At 43.6% G+C, this 26,196-nt stretch overlaps 1 protein-coding gene across 5 annotated transcripts in view; it reads right to left on the reverse strand.

Moving 5' to 3' along the window:
* Positions 1–769: 769 nt before the first annotated feature.
* PHACTR1 (phosphatase and actin regulator 1) overlaps positions 770–26,196 on the reverse strand; it is a 310,398-nt gene continuing 284,971 nt past the window's right edge. For all 5 annotated transcript variants that reach the window (XM_052816285.1, XM_052816100.1, XM_052816445.1 and 2 more), the window contains 5 exons: positions 25,516–25,571; positions 20,087–20,148; positions 11,211–11,351; positions 7,778–7,854; positions 770–5,500 (listed from right to left, as the gene is read on the reverse strand). In XM_052816285.1, the coding sequence (XP_052672245.1) occupies positions 5,485–5,500; positions 7,778–7,854; positions 11,211–11,351; positions 20,087–20,148; positions 25,516–25,571 (352 nt within the window). In that variant the 3' untranslated portion in view covers positions 770–5,484. The remainder of the gene's footprint in view (positions 5,501–7,777; positions 7,855–11,210; positions 11,352–20,086; positions 20,149–25,515; positions 25,572–26,196) is intronic.

A 26,196-nucleotide genomic window follows, 5' to 3' on the forward strand; every position in this document is an offset into this window, starting at 1 on the left:
AGAATTTTTGCACCGTCAATTATGAAAAACTAACTAGCCTAAGCTAAGCAGAGCTGTTACCTTCTGTACTTTCTGCAGAAGGCTAGTGAGACTGAAGGTACGTACTTTCTCTTGTGAAGAAGGGTTTTTTTCCTCCCCTTTTCACTACACAGAGGCTGCAGCTTGTCACAACCTGAAATGCTGTGTAACCACTGAAGCTACTGGGGGGGGGAAGATGAAAAGGTGATATGAAAGTAACTGGATGTGCTGGTACTACTCAGTGGCATTTTTCTCTACCCACAGGGTGCTGCATATTGGACAAAGACTTGTCAACAGGGAAGGGAGTTCAGCTGGCAAATGCTGCACATTTGACTCTGGCAGCAGGCACTTGACAGTGTGCCCTGTACGGACAACATGGTGGTGAGAGGTGGGTTTTGGGTGTGTGTGTGTGTCTAGTGCAGACCGGTGGTTTTGTTCTTTGCTAGCCTGGTTTTGGGTACATCGGTAGCAGCTGAGCTGCCAGTCATCTTCCTTTGCACACCTTCGCTGAACCACCTCATAGAGATGGCACGAGTGGCTCAGCCAATACAACGTCCCATCGGTCTGCTCTGGTAAGTCTTGCTCTTCTGCTTTGCGCCCCGCTGAGGTGTGGGCATGCGCTGTGTCACTGCAGCTGCCAGGCTGCAGTGCTGAGCCTGGCTGGCGGCAGGAGGGCTGGTGTCCTCGACTGCAGCCGTTTGTTACACTCAGTCACTGGGACAGAGGGTGATAAAATACGCAGGCACATGAATGCTTTTTTTTAAATCAATTTTTTTAAGAAACTGCATACATCAGAGACAAACAATAATTTAAATACCATGCAGTTTCAGTATGTACAAAAACTAGGACATAGAGATCCAGTTTAATTTTTTTCTAGTTATTTACATCATTTTCATACAGCCATAATCTGTTAAATTACAATACTGGAAGAGCACATGATTGACAGCCACCACACTCACTCCTATACAAAGACACACTATATACATACACGTGGATATCAACTGGAAAATGCAACTGGTGCAGGAGTAACTGGGACACATGGGAACGCAGGTAATGTGCCCGTAACCTCCTCTTTGTTTATGGAAGTTGTTCCAAGCTTGAGCAGACTGAACACCTGGAAAAAATAATTTGTCCCCTTTTTCTTTCCTGATTTTTTTATTAGCCTAGTCATCTCCCATGGCTGTTTATACAAAGTGATTTTATTTGCAGGCACGTTAGGGAGCCCCTGTTCACGTATAACTATGGGTTTCCATCTTGCCCATCTATTTTTATGAGTGCAAGCTTTCACTAGGTGTGGTGGAAGTGCTCCCCCTCTCTTGGTTTATCGTGTTTTCACTGTACAGACGGCACTGTAGAATAATGGTGAGTTTGGTGACTAGTTGCAGTGATGACGAAGTGCTGTAGTTACATTTAAGTCTTAGGCTGAAATATGTTTGTGTAATGGGCTCACTAAATTGTTTCAGTTAACATAAAATAGTTAAAAGTCTAATATATTCTTTAGCCCCTTCCTTCTCTTCTGATAATGCCTAGAGCATACACTAGGAATTGTCTACACACAAAAGCTGGCCTGAGCTGTGTCCCAGCAAACCTGCAGCCTGAAACTTCACCTTGCAAGTACCTGATGAGCAGGGCATAGGGTGGGGAAAGGCCAGAACGCTGACCTTCCCTGTTAGTCATAAATACATCGCCAGGTCCCTATAGCCCGCTGCTGGTGAGGGTGTGTGGGTGGGTGGGAGGGTGATGCCACCATCGTGTTTCCTCACCATCACTTTTTTTCAAACAAACACAACTTTTGTCTAGACATTTTGGAATTGCTTTTCCAATCCCCATCACCACCTCCCCAGCCCCACCACTTTCCACTTCATCTTTCCATAGGTTGTAGAACAGATGTCGCAGTACTTGCACATTTTACGTATGAATAACCCATCAGGATTCAGTAGATTATAACCAAAATGTTTTTCTTCCTTGACTCTAGAATATTATCTCTACTGTCAGCCATGGAGATGGATGATTGGAATAGCCATTTTTGTTCTGCATTGATATTTCCATTCTCTAAACCTGATGTAATTTCTTTATTACTACTATTAATCTCCTTGTAACATGAATGAGGATTAATGTTGTTAACTGTGGTGTTAACCGAGTCTTACCAGAAATGCCATCATCTTTACGTCCTGCATATAACCCAAGTTGAAGGGGGGAAATCATGAGTCTCTGGTCATGTCGTTCCCCCCCCCCCCCCAGCCCCAACAGAATTACAACTACTTTACTGTGGTAGAGATGGCTTTCACAGATGAGAAGAAAACAGATTTTTAAAAAAGGACTAGCTGTTCCCCAGTCTGCTTGCAACTTCCCATGGATGCCAGAGGTGGGCGTGCAAACTGAGGACGCACTGCAGTGTTCAGGCACTGAAAGGTTATTGAAGAATGCCTTGCCAAAAAGTAACTTTGCAAAATACCCAGAACCACTGAAGCTAAAACCAGATGAAGTGCCAGTTCTGTGATGTTTACTACAGTGCCAAACACTTCATATGGCTTCTTTCTCCTCCTCCTCCTCCTTTTCAGTAATAAGCTCTACTTGCAATTTGCAAGACATACGGCAGTTCTTCCACTGTGTCCTAGTGTCTGCCCAGCCTGGAGTTAACATCATTTAAAAAAATTAAAAAAAAAAAAAAAAAAAAAGAAAAGAAAAAAGCATTGCCACATGTAGCTGCCCTGGGGACAGCATGAATCCTGAGGCAGGCTGAGGGACAGTGACTGTACCCAGAGTGACATTGCCCACAGACTGCCCATTCCCCTTGGGGACTCCAGCACTGACAACAGACTGACAGCAGCAGTCTGCTACTTCCACCTCTTTCCTCTTAATCATAAAATGGAAAAAAAAAAAACAAACCTCACCTTTTCCTCCCACCAGTTTACTGCGTCCTGTGATTACTGTCCTTTCCCTTTCACATTGAACCTCTAAGCTAACAATGCCAGGGCAGGTGTGAGATCCATAGTGGGAACAAGAGGGCTTGTTGCTCTTCAATACAGCTGTGTTGCAGTGTGTGTAGTCAAAAGCCTAGAGTTTTGTTTTCCCTTTTTAAAGCTGTGATGCAGTCTTGTTAGGCATGCATGTGAATAAATTTAAAAACATGAATCCCAGGTTTTCATGAAAATAACCCCAAAGGAGTGTATTTCTGGCTAGTAAGTGCTCTGTCTTTGCTGCACTGAGCTGATAACATTGCACATTAAAGGCTTCCACTACTGACGAACTTGTATCTAAAGCAACTGTGAGCTGGTGATACAGGGATCACTGTGCATGTTCTTCAGAAATCATTACCCAGTCTGGGAAGCATATCACATCAGAGGCAGGATGCCTCAAAAACGAGGCACCAGAAACCAGCTAGTTTTTACTTTCCTTTGTAGCATCATCCATCCTACAACAGCCAATTCTTATTTAATAGCTAATAATCCATAGCATTGCAAAGCTGGTCACAGATGAGGATGAAATGCTTTCATTTGTCTCTGAGGGAGAGCAAACCTGTGAGGTATCGACTACCACTGCTAAGCATAAATGGAGTGCGTTAGCCTCGCTGCCAGTGTCGTTTGGCCAGGCTGGATGCTAGAGCAACTCCGTGGGCTATGAGCAGGTCCTTTCGCTTCGCTCCTGCGACCAGCGGAATGAGACAGAGGCCTGAGAAGGGGCAGGGGTGTTGGCACTATGCAGCATTGGCCATTAAATGCTTGCGCATGACAGGCTTCTCAGCCCACAATCAGTGAAGGGCAATGTTAGCATGGCATCGGGGGAGGTAGAGAGGGAGCACAGAAGAGTGGATAGATACACAGAAGACAGTGAGAAAGGAAAGAATAATAAAATAACAACAGAAATAACAATACTGTAAGTAAAAAACTTTGGCCTCTCTGTTCAAACTGTCAAAGCAAAATAGGTATTATGGAAGAAAAAAAGGCGCCCTGAAGTAATAATCTGGAACTTGTTACAGTAATGTTGCTACAGTGCTTTGGGCCACTGGCCCAAAACATGGCGTAATAGTTTCTTGTAAGAGCTGGAAAGGAATCCTAGACAATGTTTGCCCCAGCTTGCTGGCGTTATACTAGTTAAGGACTGACTTACTCTGGAGGGTGCTGACCCAAGTTCAGAAAAGCACTTAAATGTGGTCAGCTTCAATTAAGCCTGTCAGACGTGTTCTTGAATGCAGTGAGGCTGTTTGCATGCTTACTTCGTGTTAAGCACACGCTTAAGTTGGCAGGTAAACCAGGCCCAGAGTGACCAGCTCTCTGAGCTCTACTTGGTCAGTTTGTGTGTTAAACCACTATAATAAAAATAAATCAAAACCAAAACAGAAAACCTCTGAATTGCTGTCCTTACGCCTCAGCTGTGGGTACTGGTGACAAGTCCCACCATCCATACCAACGCACCAGACTCCTTTTGTTAGACCAGGTAACACAATCTGTCATGCTTTTCTTGGTATGAAGGATCAGTTCTTGAAACACCTGATACAGCGAGGATAGATACCCCTCACTGAAACCGTGGTTCCTCCTGTCGTGTGTCCCTCTGTAGAGCCAGTGGGAATTCCAGCCTTTCTTGTTGCCGGGCGTGCGTCAGCTCTCATACAATCATGGGGCTTAGGTGTAAAAACAAAGTACAAGCTGAGCGAGTGCCATGCAGTGACCATGAAGAGATGGGTTTTGCTTGCTTGTCCTCAACATTCTTGTCGCTTACTGCTGACAGGTTCACAACTGGGTTTAGAAAATTATACTTGAAAGACATGAAAAATAAACAGTTGCTAGAACTGAACCAGCCTTCAGTAGGGAGTCCTCTTCTTTACAGGTGATGCCTGTTTCTGCTTGGGAGCCGAACAATGCCTACTGACTGGCCATAAACTTCTCCAGGGAAAGGAATGCCTTTCTAGTCAGATGATACTCACAGATAGGCTGGCCCGTAGAGTAGTTTCGCTCCTTCACCGTCCTCATTAGGTGCTTGCAGCCTGAAAGGAGTGTTTGGTATAAGTGCTTTAGTGCCACGGGTGCTCATCTTTTGGAGACTTCACCCAGGCCAGTGATTCCCTGAACACCATCTCAGGGCTCTCTAGAGTTGATGACAGAGGCTTGTCAGGATGAGGGGTGCCTGAAGACAAAATGGATGCACCACCAGCTGGGCTTGAACATGTATGGCAAATCCACATGACAGGAAAGTCTTATACATAAATGCCAAGTCTTGGCACGATTCCCACCAGGGGTATTTTCTGTTATTGAAGCTTGAACCAGCAGGTCTGATGATGCTGCAGTACCCATCACATGTAAATACAATTTTCCTTTTTTTTTATATTTATTTTTCTACTTTTTTTTTTTTTTTTAAAAAGGCAGTTCAGAAGATTTACATTGTACATAACAGGGAAGTGAGTAATACCAGCACTTATGGTTCCTTTTAATTACGAAGACGGCATAGTAGTCAGGTAGAATTGAACTGCTACGGTCTATGAAACCTAAAACCCAAGGGGGAAAAAAAAAAAGATAAATAGTAAGATAATATCCTCACATGCATATTGTACATAAAAAAATTGGAGAACTAATTGCTACAGTGAAACAATTAGGCAGCTTGATTCCTGCAGCACTGACATCAGCCATGCTGGCACTGCAGACCCAGAACAGACACACTTCCTTGGTCCTCGCCAGACTCACAGTTCATAGGCAGTTTGTGCCAAAATCTACCAAACAACACTAATATGCTTTGGGTCTATCCTATCAGATCCCTAAGGAAGTTATTTCAGATTAGCTAGTCCTCTTTCAGCCCACACCATGCCCAGTTCCACAAAAATTGCCTGGTTTAGCCCAACCTTATGCTCTTCAGCCAGAAAGATGTACATACAGTTCAAGTATGATTATTCCTTAATGTCGGAGGTTAAAGAGACAACAAGTAGAGGTAAAATGGCCACCCTTTCTGCAAGTACACCCTGTGCCAGGAGGCCTGCGTTTGTCAGCTCTGCAAATGTGTTTTTTTTAAAACCTTTCATTTTTTACTCTATCATGAATTAATGTATCCCACTAGTAAGGCAACACATATTCTTTGCTGAGCTTATACCACTGCTTAATGACATGAATAGCTCATTACCTTGCTAATGATTCTATAATGGTGATTTATCTAAGTTTGTTTAAGGGAATTACTCTATTTTGTGTAAGTGTGCTTCCTTCAAGTTCGTATTTCCTGAAGGCACTCGTCTAACCAGTAAGTCCTGCTGAACTTCAGACAAATCCTTATTCCAATGTCTATTACATTAGCTATACCTCTGAGTATGCCTGGCCCAGACTTAGTGAGTCAAAGCCACTTGGTGGCTTTCAAATACAAACTGAGTCACCGCAGAGAGTCACTGCTCACCCCAACACTGGAAGAGAAGCAAAATACTGCCCAGAAACCTGCTAAAGCCAAGCAGCTGGAGAGACTTCTGGAAGAGTAAACTAGTCTCTGTGTTTGTGGGATGCTAAAGGCCTCATGGAAATCAATGGAGTTCTCAATGGAGCTCAACTCCTTGTAGCAACACCCCCTTTAGCCTCATCCTTTCTGAATTTGTTACCACTCTCTTGGAGGAGGGAGCCAAATGTCCCTCAAAGGCTCAGTCACTGGGGTCAACAGATCTAGGCCAACTGCACACCCTAAAGCTTCTTCCAGACCTTGTGGCTCAAAAGCAGCTGGCTTGTCTCTAGCAGCACTCAGTTAGTACAAACCCCAGTGCAACCATCCTAGCACATGCTAGGAAGTAGAATGGAGATTGTTACTGAAAGGGAATATATGCATAATACATGTGGTGAATTTTAATATAATTATTAATTTATACACATAAAAATCCCCTAATACAAAATTAATTTTGCCTTAAGCTTTTCTGTATTTTTCTTGAATGTATTGACTGCATTTTTTATGAGCACCTAGCTGATGAACGTATTAATACAAGGGCGGCTCCAGTTTTGCACCAGATCTTGCTGTCACTTGTCTTCAATACCTAACGCTTGTCTTTAATGTCTAACAATGAGCGGGGGTTAATGTTGATTTGCAAAGGCCTGACTTCAGCTGAAACGCCTGGAGTTCAGCTCATCTCGGCATCAAAGCCAGAGCAGACTCAGCACAGGCTGTGTGAGGGGACATGCCCTGACCCCCACAGTGTGCCTCAGCCCTAGCCTGTCCAAGAGGAGTGTTGTTAGTTTGGGGTCATGGATAAGTCATTTAGTCTCTACCTTCTTAACTAAAAAAAAGCCTAAAAGTGTAAAAAACAGTGCCTCTCTTATAATGCCAATCATGCAGTTTCCCCACTGCATCGCCTGTGGCAGGACATGGAGGACAGGACCGAGAGATCTGTACGTGGGATGTGCCTAGCGTTGAACAGCCGTATGCTCGGGGAGGTTGAGTGTACGCTCATTCATACCTTGCTATGTGCTGGCTCTGCAAGAGTTCCCTGTCCTCCTTCAGACACCAACACTATTTACTTTTGATATCAGAAGAACAGACATGCAGCTAGAGCATGATGATTAAAAAAATAAAATAAAATAAAAGGAAGTTACACTTCATTAAACAGACGGCATGTGCCTGCATACTGCCCTGTAATGGGGCAGCGTGAGTTCATCTGTGCGAGTTTCTTTTACAGCCTGTAATTCTAAATGTTGTCTAGACCTCATGGTGTGTTCAGTGGGTGTTGGAGAAACAGCTGCTGGGTTTTTTTTTTTCTAAAACAACAGTATTCATTGATAGTCTTAAAAAATTAATCTTGTCTTACCTTGTTAGATGCCTACTTAATTCATGAACTTCCATTTCAGTGCTTTTAAATTCATTAAGCTCTTTTCGAATGGCTGCCTGCAAAGGACAAATAAACTCATAAATGTATAAATGAGAGAGATCAAAATAAGCTCACTTTGTTCTCAAAACAGTATATTAAAAGTGAAGCAGATAACATTATCAGAGAGAGAAAAAAACATAAAAAAGACTTTAAAATGTGAAAAGGAGCAGAGATAAACATGTTCTAAATCACATAAAGGGAAGAGATAAATGCTTTGGTGGAATGGCTCAATTTGAAAATGTATCGTAGACAACGCAGATACAGAACACAATTCTGACTTTTTATGTAAACACTTTCATGTACAAAATCCAAATTAGCATAAGCATGAGAAAAAAAATGTGCACCATGGTTTCTCAAACACTGTGATCTGTTTCAGAGCTGCACTGTGAGAAAACTCCACCTGGATCCTGCCAGACTTCTATCTGAGATGTCTCCTACCTTTATGGGGTCCTGAATTTCCTCGGGTGAAGTTGCCTAAAGCGGCTGAGCTTACTTGGGAGGGGAAGAGGAATGCCTGGCTCCTTGCCCTCTGCTCAGGCTCAGGCTCTGCCCCTCTACCCTCCTCCTCCCTTCTGACCCAGCTGTGCCATTTGCTGAATCAATTCAATGCACTAATCTAGCAGAAAACTAGCCACAGGTGGTTGTATTCAGCATCCACAGGAGACCCAGTTACCTACAGCCTCTCTGGCTTGTCCATGGGGTAAAAGAAAACCAGGGGTGACTGGCGGGAAGAGAAATATTGAAGAATAAAAAAGTAGAAGGGGTGACTTGGAGGGACTCAGCTTCGTGGTACAGACAGCGCTCAGCAGAACTGGCTTAAGTCCCAAGCCCAAAGTCAAGACTTCTGACAGCCCTGTGGTATTTGTACCTCACAAGTAGGCTTCACTGTGAGCATTTGAGAGGACATGCAAGGTGGGTGCCGTGGCCAAATGCTCCCACAGGTCCAAGGTGTGTGCCACTGCCTTTCTGTGTGATGCTGAAAACATCAGCATCAGCGGCTGCAAGTGGCTGCTCTAGTTGGCGGTGCTCATGTTTGTCAGGAATTTTTCTCAACGAAGGAAATCTGAAGTAGTACGAACAGCACGAGCCCAAAACAGGGCTTTTGCAACAGCCACTGATCCAGTCACCAACTACCTTTGCCTTGACAAGCCCTGAGTGATAGATTTTGTGAGTGTGGTGTACAGAAGAGGCCCCTTGTGCTCTTTCTGCACAGCTTTGGTTTTTTATTTACCTTAGAAATATCTGTTGGGCTCTGCCTCCATCTATCAGGACAGAGCGATGGCTATGCAGCAACTCAAGGGCCTACCTTCAGCAAACCGATTTACTACTTAACTGACTGTGAAGGAGGCCACACGGGCTGCTGACTCCCACAAGGTCTGAAATCTGTTCCCCCCCTGCATCCCTCATCTGTTGGAGAGATTTAAAAGTGCCCTTTTTATTCCTCTAACCTGGTAAAAATGAAGTCAGACTGAAGGCAGTTCCCTACACCCAGCACACAGAGCAAGATTTACTGACAAACAGAGAAGTCCATTACTAAAATCTATTTTTGCAATAAATCTAGCCTGTGCTGACCAATGAAGACAGTTATTGAATCAAAGCTCTGGAAGAAGATAATCTTCTATAGGATGTTGCAGCTTTGTCAGGCATTTCAGAGTTGATTGCAATTTGTCTGGCTATTTTTTCCAACAGTGGACACAGCGGTGGGGAAAAGCACGTCATCTGAACAGCAGAAATCAGAATACTGCCCACAGGACCCAACCCCAAAAAAGAATATATCTGCTTCCTTATGCCATAAGGGGCATTAATATTATAATGACAAACATTCCTTCTGGTTTGCTGAGAAAAGGTTCATTTGGGGAACTTAAGCCCTTTGCTCTGAGTATTGACTTTGCACATGCATTATAAAAAAGAAAAAGTGACCTCAAAGTACTTTGCCTTAATACTGAATTCTTTACCAAGCTACATTTAATAGTGGTATTTAATACTTGTTCTTTTAACAGACACAGGATGAGGAAGGACCTCTCTGGACACCAGATCTTCTCCTTTCCCAGCTGAAGTTTCTCCACGCCCTTCATCCCAGGCAGGGATCTCTCAAAGGCTGCAGAATCGGTTTGAGATTTATTCCCTCCCTCATCTACCAATTGGGAGAATAAGACCTTGTCCAACATGCTGAGATAAAATGGGAAAAGCTAATTTAACCCACTATATTATGGTCTGTGGACAGTCTGGAGGAAGTTTTTCCTTTTTTCAGATCGGTTTATGCTACCTTAACTTAGCCAAAGCTAAACTGAAAAAAGCCCTCTGTCAAGGAGAAAACCAGTGGTCACAAAACCATACAAGACCTTTGGTTAAATTATACCAGTGTAACTGGCTGCCCTTTCCTCTGTGAATAAAACCAAGAGCACCACAAATGAGTGGCATGGCCAGAAATCCTGCTCCTGTCTCCAAACATTGGACATCATGGTCCCCATGGCTGCATAAGTCTCACAGCAAAGAAATAGTCAAGGCTTGAATTCAGGTACCTGAAAGTGTTTGCACTTACGTGGGCATCATAGAGTGACTGTAAGCATGGGAATCACTGATCAGCCTCATCCTCTTTTCTTACAGTGGCCATAAAACATTTAAATCTTCTTCCTGAGGCACCATTAAGACCCTCAGGATGTGACTCATATAATTTGCCAGCAGTTTAACGCCCCTGCCACCAACGCCAACACCAGAGACACCACTTGGTGAAAGTTCCACCGGTACTCAGAGGACAGCGCTGTCAATACCAAACGCCCATCTCTTCTTTGTCTGCAGGGCTCATGCGATTTCAGTTTATTGCTTAAAATACTCTGTGGCAGAAGTCCCAAGTAAAGGCCTCTGTTGCAACACACTGGAGAGAAGTTACCTGGCTTTGGTGGGATGGAGGTGCCTTTGCCAATCTGACCTGCTGGCATTTTTGCACCGAGCCCTGTTCCGTCCTGGCACAGCAATTTGGGCAAGTGCTGTTGTCACGCTGCTCTGCTAGGTCTTGCAGGAGCTCTCAGCTGGCAGCATTATGTGGCAAGACGAAAACCAACAAACAAATAACAGGGCTGCCATCAAGACCTTTCCTCAAAGGGCTTCATATTCCCTCCTCTCTGTTTAAATGGTGTAATGCTGCTAAGCTTGCTCCTGGTTTCCAGGCATATAGGAGCCTTCTTGCCAAAGATTTATGACTCAAACAACAAACCTCGTGAATGGGAAGAAACCACAGGTGTGTTGGGAAGGGACATCAGGTGGAGGTTTATTCCTTGGACAGCCGTGGGACCTGTGGGACCCCAGGGATGCCATTCGCCACGACATGCTCTAGCTATTCAGATCATGGCTCTCGCAAAGTTGTTCCACTTACTTTGTCGGCGGCTGTGAGTCGTGTCCAGGGTTTGTCTGCCCTCCTGTCGTAGTCCTGTGCATCTGCCACTTCCACGTAGTCGCTGAAGCGGATGAGGATCTTCCTCTCGCGTAGCTCTTCTACCGTGGGCCTTTGACTCAGCTGCAGGTTTGAGGAAGGAGTGGAAAAAGACATCAGGACTTCACTTCTTCCCTGCAGAGTGCTGCCTGGGGATTTATTTTACTACAACCATTGTTACGATAAGGAGACAGTACAGACATTCCCAGTACCATTGTTTTTATCAACCTTTCACAGAATTGCTACTTAGGAGATAACCTCTTGTTATAGCACCTTGAATATCATCCCACCTTGCTGCCGGAGCAGCCCACCGTTGTTTGGGAAGCAGCTGTGGCGGAAGACCCTAATCCCTGGCTGAGGTTGGTCACCCCTGGCAGAAATGAGATGTAATGCAAGAAAGTCTCCTAGTGCACCAATGTCTCAGGAAGAGATGAAGACCACAACACAACTTTAAAACTACCTGCACAGGCTGTGTGTGCTTCCGTGCTGCCTGGGAAGAGTCAGGCAAAGGCACCGAGTGGCTCCTGCCCTGAATTATGTGTAAAAGGTGAAAAACAACTTTCCTTACCATTCTGATATTCTGCAGACTTGTCCTTACCTCTAGAAAAGGCAGGCAGGATGATGACTAGTGCTCATTGAACTTTTCACTGGATGCTGCAGCTCTATTTTGTGTCACAGTGTATTTGACTTTTAACAGTTTAACATTGCATACTACAAGCCCCCCCAAAATTGCAAGGGTGGATCGTATCATGTCAAGAAAGCATCTTCATTGTTCCAAAGCTTTCTTTCAAATTCCACAGCAGAATAGGCAGCCACAGTCAAAACTCTCCTGTCAAATGAGAAACAGTAGTGTGCTGGTAGCCCACATATCGTACAGCCAGTTACGTGGCTAGGGACAGGAACTGGCTTTCAGGGATCAATTCTCCTTGGACGCACAGCATGCTGGTTAATGTCAAAAGCAATTACACAACTGTTTCTGAAGAAAGTGGTACATACACGTGTGCATGTGGCTGTATGTTAGCTGCAAAAGTTTCACTATTAGAGCGAAACATTTGCAATCATGATGCATCAGGAAAAATAATATCCTGCTAACAATTAGCTATACAGTATATCATGCTATTGCCACTCACTAGAAATAGGTGTGTTTTGCAATACTTCACCCTTGTGAATAGTGAAAGGTCTAAATATTTCATGAAATGCTTGAGACTATTCTGCAAACTTACTTAGGCTCCTGAATCCTGACATGCAATTCCACCTTCCTCCCAAATTAAGTATTTCAGTTCCCTGCATTTCATCTTCCAGGGAGAATTAAGATTCAAAACAGCCAGGATGCTAAGTGGAGGGTGAAAAATCCCACCTTTCTCCAGCATTTGGGTGCTGATGCAAGATAGCTCCACCACCCCATCCTGCCTCTAGCTTTAAATCCCTGTGTGCTTGTTCTTGGCATGGATGGCTGCCTCTCTCTTCTCTTTTTAGAAAAGGTGGTTGTGATGGGAGGTGACAGTGGGGCTGCTCTCCTTACACTGATAGCCCTGAGCATGCACTCACAAACTAGGTTCAAACATCTCACGTAGAGAGTCTGCAGAGCTGCACTAATGCCCTGCCTGTGAGATGCTCAGGAGGACAGGAATCAGGTTCTACCCCACCTGGCTGCAGCCCAGCCATTTTGCATACACCAAAGGCAGAGAAATCATGGAAAGAAAGTGCAACCAGGAGCACAGCTCTACATTCTGCCATGCAATGCCCTTCCCTAGCACAGCTGGCATCAGTCAAGTCGCAGCTCAGCAGGCAGTTCATGTGTTGTCTCCAAAGCCATTTTAGGATAAATTACGACATTTAACAGGGGGAAAAAATTCTCGATGGTTTCAAAAAGAACGACTTTGAAACTTCTGAATATTGCAAAGATCTTAAAACTAGACAGTTTTCTCACATCCACCTTCTTCTATGGGAGGCGTGAAGTTTCCTGGGGCAAGCTGCTCTGCATGTGGTTGTCACACAACATTCCTTGTATTTCTTCCAAAGGCTTCCCAAGAAAAGCCCCATTTTGTACACCCACGTTCAGGCCAGGCATGCTCAGGTCAGCCAAAGAGCATGTATGCAGTGAGGTTAGCAAGAAGCATGCCTTTCTGAACTCGGACTACATGTTTTGGGGACCTTTTTTTTAAAAAAGCAAAATGCATACACAGCAGGCATAACTTTTTTGGCTTTTTTTAGACAAGAGGATAAACATATCTCTGAGCTAGAGTACCATGTCAGAAAAGCCAGAGGGCACAATAAAGTAGATTGAAGCATGTATAGATTAAAAAATGTTATTTTTCTTTCTAACAGAACAGAATTGTCTCTTCAGCTTGCAGCCCTGACACCTACACCTAAGTCACCTGCAAGCCAAATACACACTGCAATTAATAGATGGGCTTTTAACAAAAGCAAGAAAACCAAAGTGCTATACCACACTTTAAGTATAATCCCAGTTACACTATGAGTGAGGCTTCTCTCTGTCCTACAACTCATCTTGAATATGATTTCAAATTGGTAGGTTTTTCTAGCAGCCCTAGTACTAGGAGCTGCAGGTTTGTTAGCACCGAGACATTATTATTCAGATAGCACAGCACAGTTTTGCTTCTGATTATTTAAAATCTAACCCCTGACTATGGGAATAGAGACTCTTTATGCTGAAATAATCTTATGACTACACCGCAAAATTGCAAAGATAAGGGTGAGACTCCATCTTTACTTCCATCAGCTGCTTCTTTTCTCACAACAGCATGAATTAAGGATGAATCACCAATATTATCTGTACACTTCTCAGCTTTTATCATGTTAGGACATAGCCTAGGTTTATTCAGATTAGAATAGAATTTTTTAAAAAATAAAACGTCTTATTACCTGGAGTATGATGACACCAACAAAACACGAAATCCTGTGAATTAAACTCTGTGTTTCTAAATGGGAACTTCCCCTACAAGGGAGGCAGGAACTCCTACAAGCTTTCCAAGCTGGAAGAGGACTTTCAAAAAATGACTGGCTCTATTTCGCAGCTTCTGTCAGCTCTTGACATTAGCTGGCTTTCGGGTTTGTGCTAATCGAAGTGATTAGCAAGTTTGTACAAAGGAGAAGGCAGGTGGCTGTTGATACACTGAAACATGCTGTGCCAGGCTGCTGTCTAGGTGGTGTCGAGAAGGCAAGAGCATCAAGCACCACAGAGGTGGTGATGCTTTTGCCGGCTATGTGAATTCATTGCTAGTCTTTACCTCGATGCTGCACTGGGTCTTAAACAGCTAATTTGGCTTCCTTGTGCACTGGGTGTGGGTTAAAATCAAAGAAATGACGGTAAATGTTAAGGGTCACATGATGAAATGAGAGGCGTCTTAGGTAAGTTCTCATGTTCGCAAATGCACAAAAATCAAAGCAGGTGCATCACCTGCACATTTTACACCACTGAAACTCACCGTGACCCTTTGGTGGCTATGAAGAACGCTGCACTGAATTATACATGAAGAAATGTCAAGGGCTTAAGCACATTATGAAACTTTGGTGTTAATGTGCATTTTTCATTCTTAGGTGACACCTGAACGTAAGACAGACTAAAAGCTGCTTCTCTCCCTCTGAAGTCATACAACTATTACTGTATGTTATTTTTAGATGCCCTGCCTTTTCTTCAGAAACCTACAACCAGTGCAATTTCAGGTACTTATACACCCCATCAGAGTGGTGGGCAGCGTCGCCATCCCCACCGAGCAGTTGGAGCACGCGAAGCACAGAGACGGAGCAACCAGCTCAAGGTGACCCAGGAGGCCTGGGGCAGAGCTATGAACAGAAAAAAGATGCACTGACTCTTGTGCCAGTGCTCTGGCTGTGAAAGACAGTCCTGAAATCCACAGCCTATACCACATAGTTCACGTGTAGCCATAAATCTACATATATTTACATATATAAATACACATACACAAAATATATTCAGTACATTAAACTGAAGTGCCAATCCGATCATACTAAATGTAAAAAGAGGGACAACCACACTGAGTGGTTTTCTAAAAGCAATTAAAGCTACATTATTTGAATGGTTAACAAACTGCCCTGCTTCTTTCTCATGCCATTGCAGAGGTTTCTTGTGAGCTGCTAAGCACGAGGGTCTCTCAGTATGTTTGGGCTACCCAGAGCACCCTTAACTCTTAAATAGCTGGGGAAATAGCTTTGCAGAACAGACTCTAAGCGGCTCCACACACTGTAGGTGTCAGTTCAATGTCTGTTCACGCTGGCGGCAGAGCTCACCTGAGATCTCACCTTGGAGTTTATTTTTATGACCTGTGAGCTGCGGTCTCTTGGGTCAAAATTGCTTAATGCTGCACAATCCTTCTTGGGCAACACGTGAGAATAAGCTCTGCTTCTTCTAACAGGCAGAAAGAATAGGGCACGTTTGAAACTTACAGTAAAAGGATATGGTCAAGGACATGATGCAATTGCCTGCACGAGGTGGTGGTGCTCCAAGGGGGGAGGAAGGGATCTTACTGAGTTGGCTTACTTCTGTTAATGTCAAAGGGATGTGCGTGTGTGTGTCTGGACTTTTTCCGGGTGTGCCACCTGGGCATATACATTTATATTTACCTATTTGTGAAGATTTGTGAGCTGAGGGAGCAGGATAACTTTACAGTGAGTGACCTCATTATCTGAGTGTGAACCAGAGCGAAAATCCCTTTTGAAGTAAATGGATTTGTATTAATGTAAAAGCAGTGTAAATGAGGACGGGACCTCCCATGTCTCATCACAGGAGGTCAAGTTTTCCTCTGTATATTCTGGATCACTGGAGATGAAAATGGGCATGTTTCAAGCTTCGATACTAAGCCAATTTGCAAGGGAAGGTTTAACACAAACCCCTTTTTCTCGGCGTGGGAAATGAAGCAAACCCAAGCACCGCCACCAGGTAAAGTGGAGGGGAACATACTCTTGCTGGTCTGGTCTTGGGATTTAGTCAAATGAAAAATGCTCAGTTTGCTCTACTTCAGTCACAATGAAGCTTGTTGTCTTGTCACGCCATCATTGCCTGCTTTGTTACCTCGTTAAAATGTTATGGTTGTTATTTAGGGAAGAAACCAAGGTGAAAAATTACAGATCCTAACTAGCAGTGCACACAACCCCCTCTTTTCCTTTGCTCTCGACCTTTTGTGGTAAGACATAGGAGGAGGATGTGATGAAATGACACAAAGACCTTTCCTGCTAACTCTAAATGCAGTTTATCCAAATTAGCTGCTAACACTTTTTCTTCTCTGACCTCCCACCCACCCTCCCCGCCTCCCTCTCACCTTCCTCTGATGAGTCCCACCTTTCTCAAGAGTTCATTATTTTGAACAGCCTGTGCTGATGCAAGCCAGTGGAGGTCAATTAAAGAAAAGACTGAACAAGACATTTCCCAGTGAGGCACCCGTGAACAGAAAGTTTAAGTTGTACCAGGGCAGGAATTTAATGGGAGCAAAGATTTCAGATTATTGCATGGATTTTAAGAAACAGCCACATCTCATAATTTTCATTGTTGATATTACAGCTACGAGATTTTTAGTTTTGGAGCTAGACCTCCGGGAAAAATTAGCTATTGACAGTCAGGGATAGGAAGCAGTAAACAGTTCTGGGGAACGGGGAGCATGATGCTATTTGAGAGAAGGAAGGAAAAGAGAGGTAGGAAAAGAAGAGTTTTATTCCTCTTTGCAAGTAATTTGTAATTTGTTCTGTTAATCCAGGCTACGACTCGCTCTCTGTAATGGAAGTCCTCAGGGGGAGTTCAAGCTTTTGTTAATTGCCTTGGTGCTCAGCCAAATTCACCGTGGTTCGGAGAGGATAAATTCTTAGTAGTAATTCCTGGGGGTCCAGATCTCCTTGTGGAGGGGACCTGCCTGCAACACTTCTCCCAGAGGGCCTCTCCACATTAATATTCCTGGAATGGGCTTGTGGGCCAAGACCAGTGCTCAGAGAAAACCCCTTCCAAATCCACATGTCCCTTCACTCAGATGATGCAAGTCTATGTGCCAAAGCTGCTCAGTGGGCCCCAAGGGGCCGGGAGAGGGAGCACAGGGGTGGCTGGATGTACAGAACCCATCCATGGGCATCTCAGATGACAGGCAAATATACTCCACCTCTCCTTCCTCGGGCAACAGGGACATGAGCTACACAGAAACTAACAGCATTTGCCTCCATTTTGTTCCTTGAATGGCAGCTATTCCCTATCCCCAGTTAATTTGGAGTTAGATGAGTCTGAGAGAATGAAAAGTGCTTAAAGGGGCAGCTTGCTATAGGTCACCTGATTTTTTAAATTTTTTTTTTTAGAAATTGCCTGTCCAGATGATGAATTCAACTGGGTATTTATTGCTGACTTTAATAAGGCATCTAGACCTGGCAAGGTAATCTTACTTATTACAGTATGTCATGTCACAACTTATCATCATAATACTGTAACAAAATGTCAGTGCTGAAGGAATTTTAAGAACACCTTTTTAATGGATGAAGTGGGTTGTTCCCTTGGAGTTGGAATGACGCCACCAAAAAAAACTGGGGACAGTAGCAGTTTCTATAGCGCAAGGTCAAAAGTCTTGTCAGTGCTTTCTGCAGAACCGCCTTCCCTTCTTATTATCAACTACACATGGTTACAAGGAGACAGCGTGGCATACTTTCCTTATGTTGAATTTACCCTGTGGGTATGTGTGTGCACTAAGACTCAGTGCAAACAGAAAGGTCTGCTGGGCAGAACACTTGCCGTGCTCAATTAAACTTCTGCTTGATCTGAGGTTTAAAAACCTTTGGTAATAAGACTTCTGTACAAATCGACAGAAGGAGTCTGCTACTCTGCTGTAGACACAATGACACATCTGGGACATGCTCACAAAAGACAGAGCTGGGGAATAACAACAATTTTTGCAGGATTCACTATGTGGTTGGCATTTCTAGTTGTTATCTACCCACTTGCACACTTTATTCAGTTCTTTCCTCTAGTGATTTCTGAGCTTTTATGACGGTATGTTTGGTAGGTGAGAACAAAATTTGTCATTAGACCAGGCCTGTGGTTCTTTCATTAAAATTATACGTCACTAGAACAATTTACAACAGTTTAAAAAGATGATCAAAATCAAACAATGCTAAGTCATGTTGCTACTAACCTCACAAACATGGGGGAGAAAAATCTTTACTAGGGAAGAAGCCAAAAAAGGCTAAAAGGAATGTGACTGGGAACAGGGGTATGAACATTAAAGAGTTGACTGCAAGGGGCTTGGACTGATGCTGCTCTTGCTGTTGTTCCTACTTAAAAGTGCAAACAAGACAAAGAAAGAAGTCTCATAGAAAACTGCTGAGGTTTCAGGGAGCAGAAACTGCTGCGATGCTACAGCAGCCTGGGTGTTTTAGTTGAGCATGTGGCTGCGGCGTCTGCCTGCAACAGACAATTCATGTGCTTTGTACCTTTCCTACAAAATAGCAGAGGATGGGAACTGTAAGGCAATAATGCCGGCTGAGTTAGCAAGCCCTCACTTCTTAGGCAGCAGATTGGGTATGGGTAGCTTTGCTTTTTATCTATTACAGCCGTTCATCAAATGGCATCAAGCTTTGGATTGGATTCCTGTATGTGTTTACCCTTCAATGTACAGGGAAATCAAAAGCCTGGTAAAACGGTATTTCTAGCCTTTGCACAGAGTGCAAGTCCAATGAAACATCTGCAATGCAGTTAGGATCTTTTCTTTCAGGCAGTGCTACAAGGGGATGCGAGACCATCCCTGCCGTTGTGTCAGGAATTTGTTTTAAAAATAATATTACAGCTCTCTGGGCCGCATTCTTAGATCCTGGAGACAATAGCAGTATCCCCCCCGTTGGTGACCAAGAACTCTGCTGATTGAGGTGAGCTTAGAATAAGGCATGAGATTTTTAACCATGAAAGAAAGCAATCCAGCTCTCTGAATGTAACCTTTCCATGCATATTTAGAGCCCTTTCTTTGTTATTATTTATACCATGAAAGCTTGTGATCACATAGGTCAAAAAGACTAAGCCACCTAAAAATGCACAGGAAGGGATTGGTGCTGCTTCACAAGCATGTGAGTTTTTAGGGGGCTTTCTCCACCTCTGGAGATAGGAAATATGTCTATGGTGAAATAAAGTTTATCTGCAATAACACGATGGATTGTTGGCTATGTATGTTGAGGCATCTATAGACATTTACACCAGCTGCGAAACTGAATGTGTGTATCTGAAATGACTGTTCTTCAGTTTTAAGAGTAAATGACTTTCAAATGGGAGGAAAACCAAAACCAAACTATGCTGTTTTTTCATCCTTCCCTGACAATACAAGATTGTTTTCTGCACTATACACCATTTTGCGAGTGCTTGTCCCTATTTAGTTTAAATCCCTCAAGTGACAATCTCCATTTCCAGAAGAAGTTTATTTCCCAGTTTTATGCTTTTTTTAGGTGGAATTTTCAAATGCAATCAGCATTGTTTTAACTTTGTTCCTTTGTAATGGCTGCAGAAGCCATTACATTTACAGGGAGCAGGGTTAGACCAATGCTAGGCTCTCTATCTTTCACTGTTCAAAGCTCCTTTGGTTATGAAGACTAGATCTTCTTTTGTCCTGTTTCAAAATGTTACCAGCAATAGCCTGCAAAGTGGTTCCCTTCACTCTCTGTGGACTTACACCCTGTAACATTGGTGATTTCTTTTAAAGATTTTTTTAAGACTTGTTCCATGCTCTACTTCTGAAAATGGTCTGAGAAAAAGGAAAAAGGTAAAGAACTGTGCAATAGGGAGAAAATTACAGTAGTGTCATAATAGGATCAAAGTTGCTTCTCACCTTACGTGTTAATCTTCTCTTTATCTCTCGTTTTTCCTCCTGCTCCTCTTGCTCATTCCGGGCTGTAAAAGATTTACAAGGATCTCAGGCTGTGGACTCATCAGGCATGCACAGTATGCAACACAATAAGGCTCTCCATCAGTATATTAATGTTTCAGGACCTCTCTGATGCACAGCATGTCCCTCTGGGGCTGGTGAACTTCCTCGATCTGTAGCTACCGTGCTTCTTCACACACTTCATAAAACATCTACAGCCTCCTTCCTTTCCCTGTGTTGGCATCTCTTCACGTGTGTCACATTCTAGAAGGGCCAGGCAGCGAGCCAGCTCTTCAGAAACCGTTATCTCCCTGCCCACAGGCCTGGTGGCCTCAGGGGGTTCAGCTACAATACGGTTGGATTGTGCGAGGCTGCAAGGTCAATGGTTGGAAAAGAAACACGTGCTTTTTTTTTTTTTCCATCTACAGAATAATTTCTTGCAGCTACTCTTTGGAGACAATGGAAAAAAAATTCAGAATAGGGGTGCCAGGCAAAATCTGCAACCTCCCATGACCTGAGCAGAGTAAGGAGAGAGTGTCCTTCCATCATGAGCCTTCACAGCATCACACTGGAGCGTAAAAGCACATCTTAGGGCAACTCACTTTCAACATTAAGCCAAAAGATCATGTTACAAGTTCTTGCCAGGGGAAGCCTCAACCATTGTCCCTCAAGAGGACAATAACATTTGAGTACACTAACTCTTCTTCAACTTAGGAGCAGGTTGTCATGCATGTTTTTGCACTGAACTTTACTGAAAGTCACTAAAAGCCCAGGTTTCTTGGCACTCAGCTCCTCAATCAGTTAGGATCCATTTCCACTGCTTTGTTGACAGCTGAACTGCTCCTTACTCCAATCACGCCTGTGCATAACAGACGAGAGCAAACACAACTCATCAGCTTTTCCAACAAGTACCCTGTGCCCCTGGTGTGATCTGGTTTTCACCCAGATAGGACTAGCTCAGGCAGGAATAACTCTCTGCAGGGGCAATCACGGACCTGAAAGGCCAGTTTGGGATAGGTGACTTGGTTTAAGTTGTCCAACTTGGACTGAATTAAACCCAAGGGGGAATCCCACGTTCCTCTCCACTGATCCTGCGGGAGAATCATAGAATCATAGAATGGTTTGGGTTGGAAGGGACCTTAAAGATCATCTAGTTCCAACCCCCCTGCCATGGGCAGGGACACCTTCCACCAGACCAGGTTGCTCAAAGCCCCATCCAACCTGGCCTTGAACACTTCCAGGGATGGGGCATCCACAAGCTCTCTGGGCAACCTGTTCCAGTGCCTCACCACCCTCACAGTGAAGGATTTCTTCCTTCCATCTAATCTAAATCTACCCTCTTTCAGTTTAAAGCCATTACCCCTTGTCCTATCACTACATGCCCTTGTAAGAAGTCCCTCTCCCGCAGGCACCTCTGACAAAATGACAGTAACAAACTGCCAGACATAACTTCTTCAGCCATGAGAGCACAGGTCAGCACTCCCACTAACCAACTGGGACAAGCCAAAAATAATATAAGGAGGTCCTAACCCAGTGGAAGTCTGCCCACAGTGGAGGAGATGAAATGTTTCAAACCAATGTGTTCAAAACTGGGGCTTTCCCCACACAGAAATAAGACCTAAGGTTTAGAGACCACAGAAGTCTCTGAGCAGATGAGGAGGGCTAGGCTGGAAGCCAGGTTTCTTGCTGCTCAGGACAGTAGAGCTGACAGATCTATCACAACTGCTCACTGAATTCAGCAGGACTGGGAAATCTCCACCAAAGGGGACAAAGAGCCAGTTCATGTTATGATGTTTTACAATATGCTTCTGATCTTCAAATGACATTTTAGCAAAAATACTGCTTACGTTTTCAGGAGGAAGGAAACCAATACTGCATTAAAAAGAACAGAAGACAGCAGAGAGTCACAAATGGCTTTTTAAATGATAACTGGAATACCTACACTGATAAATACACTTTTCCTCTTTCAGTGATTCCTGTCCCTAGTGGGCTGGATTCTCTTCTAGCAATTGCTCCTCTAGCAATCTTCTTCCCTTTGCATCTCAAATTTGGAGGAGCTGGTCCTGAAAATGCCTACTTTCAGAAATAGAGCCACTAATAAATCCTTGTAAGATTAAGCCAGAGAGACCCAGTGCTAAACAGAGGCCACACAGAGTCAGGGTAGAACTGCAAGCAGCCGAGGAGTTATGTATAAAACTTAGTTATGGCCATTTATTTTTGTACTTGGCATATGGTATCTTTCTTTTCTCCTCACTTCTCAGCCCAGCCACCCACCTTCAGAGACAGCCAGGCAGGCTGAAGACCTCGGTCAGGCAAAAGCTGGGAATTAGGAATATATTCTCCTCTGAAACCAGAAAGTGACTTTGTTTCAGCTATTTCTTTAAAGTTAATTAAGTCATGCCAATCTTGTGAAGCTACAAAACTGTTGCTTTATTTTATCTTATGTGTTCAGGAGATGCTCTGTTTCTCTAGACCTGTGTGTGTGAGGGTGGCTGGGTGTGGGTGTGATTTTCAGGCCTGATTTCTGTGCCAGTGTGAAATGTCCCTCAGTACAGCCTGAGACCCTCAGAGCCTACCTAACCATCATTTTTGTGAGGAATTTATGCAACCCTGAATGTGCCAGGCTGACAACTGAACTACTTCTATCCACCTGAGAAGTGGCATGGGAGGTGGTGTGTGAGGGGGGGATATCCTTCCTCATAAACTTAGCCAGCAAGTATTAACTGCAAAAATTGTTCTTTAGTCTTCACACTAACCCTGCAGGTCTGGACTCCTCTCACTACATGCCTTTGACTTAAATAAGAGTCAGTGAATTGGGTATACTTCAGTGAAGGACCCTTCAAGCACCAGCGTCCCTGTTCTCCGTTTCTTTGCTGTGGCTGCTGTAATCTTACTGTTGCTACCAGCAAGTAGTGGAACTTGTGCAATGGATGCTTTGCCCTTGTAATTCAATAAAGATGACCATCTCATAATTATTGCAGCAGCACAGAGCTAGGAAGTGATCACTTCATGTATAAAGATTGGCTGTCCAACCACATTTTGCCTAATTTCTTCCCATCAGAATGGGCAATAATGCAGTTATATATGTAACAGGAACATCATGGTACCAGACATGACATTTAAATCAAGAAGATTTCAGCTTTAACTGCAGAGGAAATCCTATTTAGTCTACCCGGGAGCTTGCTGGGTTTCCTCTGTGTGTGTGTGCGCGTGTGTGCGCCCGTCTGTGCTCTGACCTAGGCTTTTGCAAATTGCTTGACCTGCTTATGCAGAGAATTTACACTCTTCATTATTGCTTCCTATGTCTCTTTTTCTCTAGGCTCCATTATATTTATTATAATTCTCCTTCTCAGAACTCTAGGGAAAGGACATAAAGTGATGTATAAACCAGACACTATTTATATTTACTTGTTAAAGGGTGGAGCATTTTTATGCTTTCTTTTTTTAAATTATGTAACTATTTTAATTTTTTTGTTCCTTTCCTGCTGTGCTTCGCTAAAAGTTGGGATGCCTTGGAAATACCACATTACTTTTTCCTGTAATTATGAAGTTCTTTGTCTACCAAGACACACATGTTTTGGAGCAGATCTGTGCTTAGGAACCAAGCTACAAAAATTCCATTTAGGAAATACAATATAGTTCTGGATCCAGGGTAATATTTTCAAACACATCCATGTCATTTAAGAGCCTTTATTCAATTAAAAAAGAAACCAATGTGACTCAGGGGATAATTCCTCTGAAACGCAAGACAGACATCTTCAGGTCGCTACGTGACTGCTGCGCTTGGCAACGTGACCTTTAGGAACCTCTGCAAGGCACCCAGCGTTGGAGATGCTGCCTCTCTGCTGATGCTGGTTGAAACACTGCTGCCAAAGCAGCTGCCCGAGACCCCCACCTCCCCCCAGCAACCCCCACCAGTTCCAGGGCAGTGTTTACTGGTCACACACCAGTGCGAGGTGGTGCATGACACATGTTTGTTCATAAGTCCTGGGATGATAACATGAGCTGCCCAGAGAATTGGCTTCTGTCCCTTCTCGCCTGAGCCTGGCATCAGTCACGTTGCAGGTTCCCCCTTGTCCAGCTGTTCTGCTACCCGCCTGTGAGACGATCACATCTGGATGTGCCACCTATTTCCCCAGGTTCTGCCCCAGACTTCCTCCAGCGGCCAGTCACGGGCATTAGGAATAGACGGTAGGAGCACAGCTATCAAAAGGGGGCTGGCCCCAAACAAATGGCTTTTCTGGCAGCCTTGGGCTCGCCCACGCTGGTCTTTTCTCATCTTTGCATTGACAGTGGTGCCTCTCTCTTTGTCTGCCACATGTAATAACATGAACAGATGAAAAAACCCTGCTGAGCATTAACACTATCATTAACTTGCTAGGAATTTGATTCTGAAGTATTTAATCAATCAATTCTGCTAATTTTCAGAGAATTAATCTGCTGCTACCACATTTTTATGATTCTGTACAATGCAGTTATTTGAACAAGAGAAGGTAAATTACAGACCTACCTAAGGAGACATTATATATAAGGTATCATTTAGGAACACTTTTTTCTGTAGTCATTTTTTAAATTTCCCTGGAATGATGCATTTATTAACTTAAAAAGAGAAGAACTTGTTTCTTTTGTTTTCTGTTTCCAAAGTAACAACTATTAGATAAACAGCTTTTTTTTTTTTTTAAATATTCAAACCACTTCAATGTGAGTAAAGAAACTAATTTTTTTCTTATTCATTCATGTGATGACGAGATTTGTGCTAGACTCAGTCCTCCCTTCCTTGAAGCTGGAGGCAATGTATCTACTAACTTAACTCAGATCAGGGTCTCTAAATGGTATTTTGTCCCTTTAAAATATCATTCCACATTTTGAAGATCCATCAGCAAGTTTTTGGCTGATTTAAAGGAAGAGTTTCAGGGGAACATTTCAGGGAAATAATAAACTGAGTCACATTGGTTTCTTTTTTTAATTGAATAAAGGCTCCACCTAGTCTAGATTGCTGTGAAGATTTTTAGGAAAACTAATCAAGCCATGCCCTAATGTCTTTACTAACTTATAATGGGATACTCATCTGTGTAAGAGCTGCATAAAGGCTTTTCAGAATGACCGACCCTCCGTTTGGAACAGGACTTGAAAAAAAAGATTCAGCGTTTGGGTTTTTTCCCCCATAGATTGTTCATTCTTGTGAATTTACTGACTCTGATTTTAAGGAATTGTTTCTGCAGCTCTAGATGTTGCTACAGACTTGCATGCTTATTTACATTTATGATGCACTTTATTATTATTAATGATGCATATACAGAATAGTTGATGTTTTATAAAAAACACCCAACATACTTCTAAACTAACCCAAACTAGCTGGCTTCAGCTTAAATGTCAGCAGTATCAGGACTTACGTTTCAGTATGTTCCTCTGCTCCAATTCTTCAGCAGTTGGCCTCTGGCTCAGTCGTCTGCGAAAAAAGTCCAAGATCAGTTTTTGGACCATATCACATTCTCCTCAGTTCTCTGTCTTGAAGAGTTATTTTGGGGTGTGAAAGGCAGAGCAGAAAGCACTGACACTGCTCCATTATGTACTTGGTACGCCCGGACCATGCGTGACACAGATCATGCTTCGCTTTCGCAGTTTCCTCTGTTTTCAACTCACAAAAGACAAAATACGTTATGTCATCTTAGGCATGACTCTCCCACCCCTACCCCAGGCAGAGCTGCTGAAAGCTAAGCTACACAGATGTCTCCACTTAATTTCCTTCCTCCCATGCCTGCTTCCCGACTCGCGCAAGTATTTCCAGCTAAGACCCAGCTAACCCTCTCACTGCCCTCTTGCCAGCCTCCTGACTGTGCCCTGTTTGTTCAAACAGCATTTGAACACACAGACAGTCCACAGAAAAAACAAGGGATGGTTTGGCAGCGCCGAGGGCAGAACAATAGCAGCCCTCCTCCTCCTCTCGTGGTTTTTATTAAAATCTTATATTGAAGGATCAGCGTGACTTGCCAGTCAACCTGTACGTAATAGGGTCACAAAAAATGCAGTCTAGTTACAAATGGGGACCTTGAGCATAGAAACGGTCTGAATAT

This window comes from Harpia harpyja, chromosome 1, assembly GCF_026419915.1.
Source record: "Harpia harpyja isolate bHarHar1 chromosome 1, bHarHar1 primary haplotype, whole genome shotgun sequence".
In the NCBI taxonomy this organism is placed as follows: Eukaryota; Metazoa; Chordata; class Aves; order Accipitriformes; family Accipitridae; genus Harpia; species Harpia harpyja.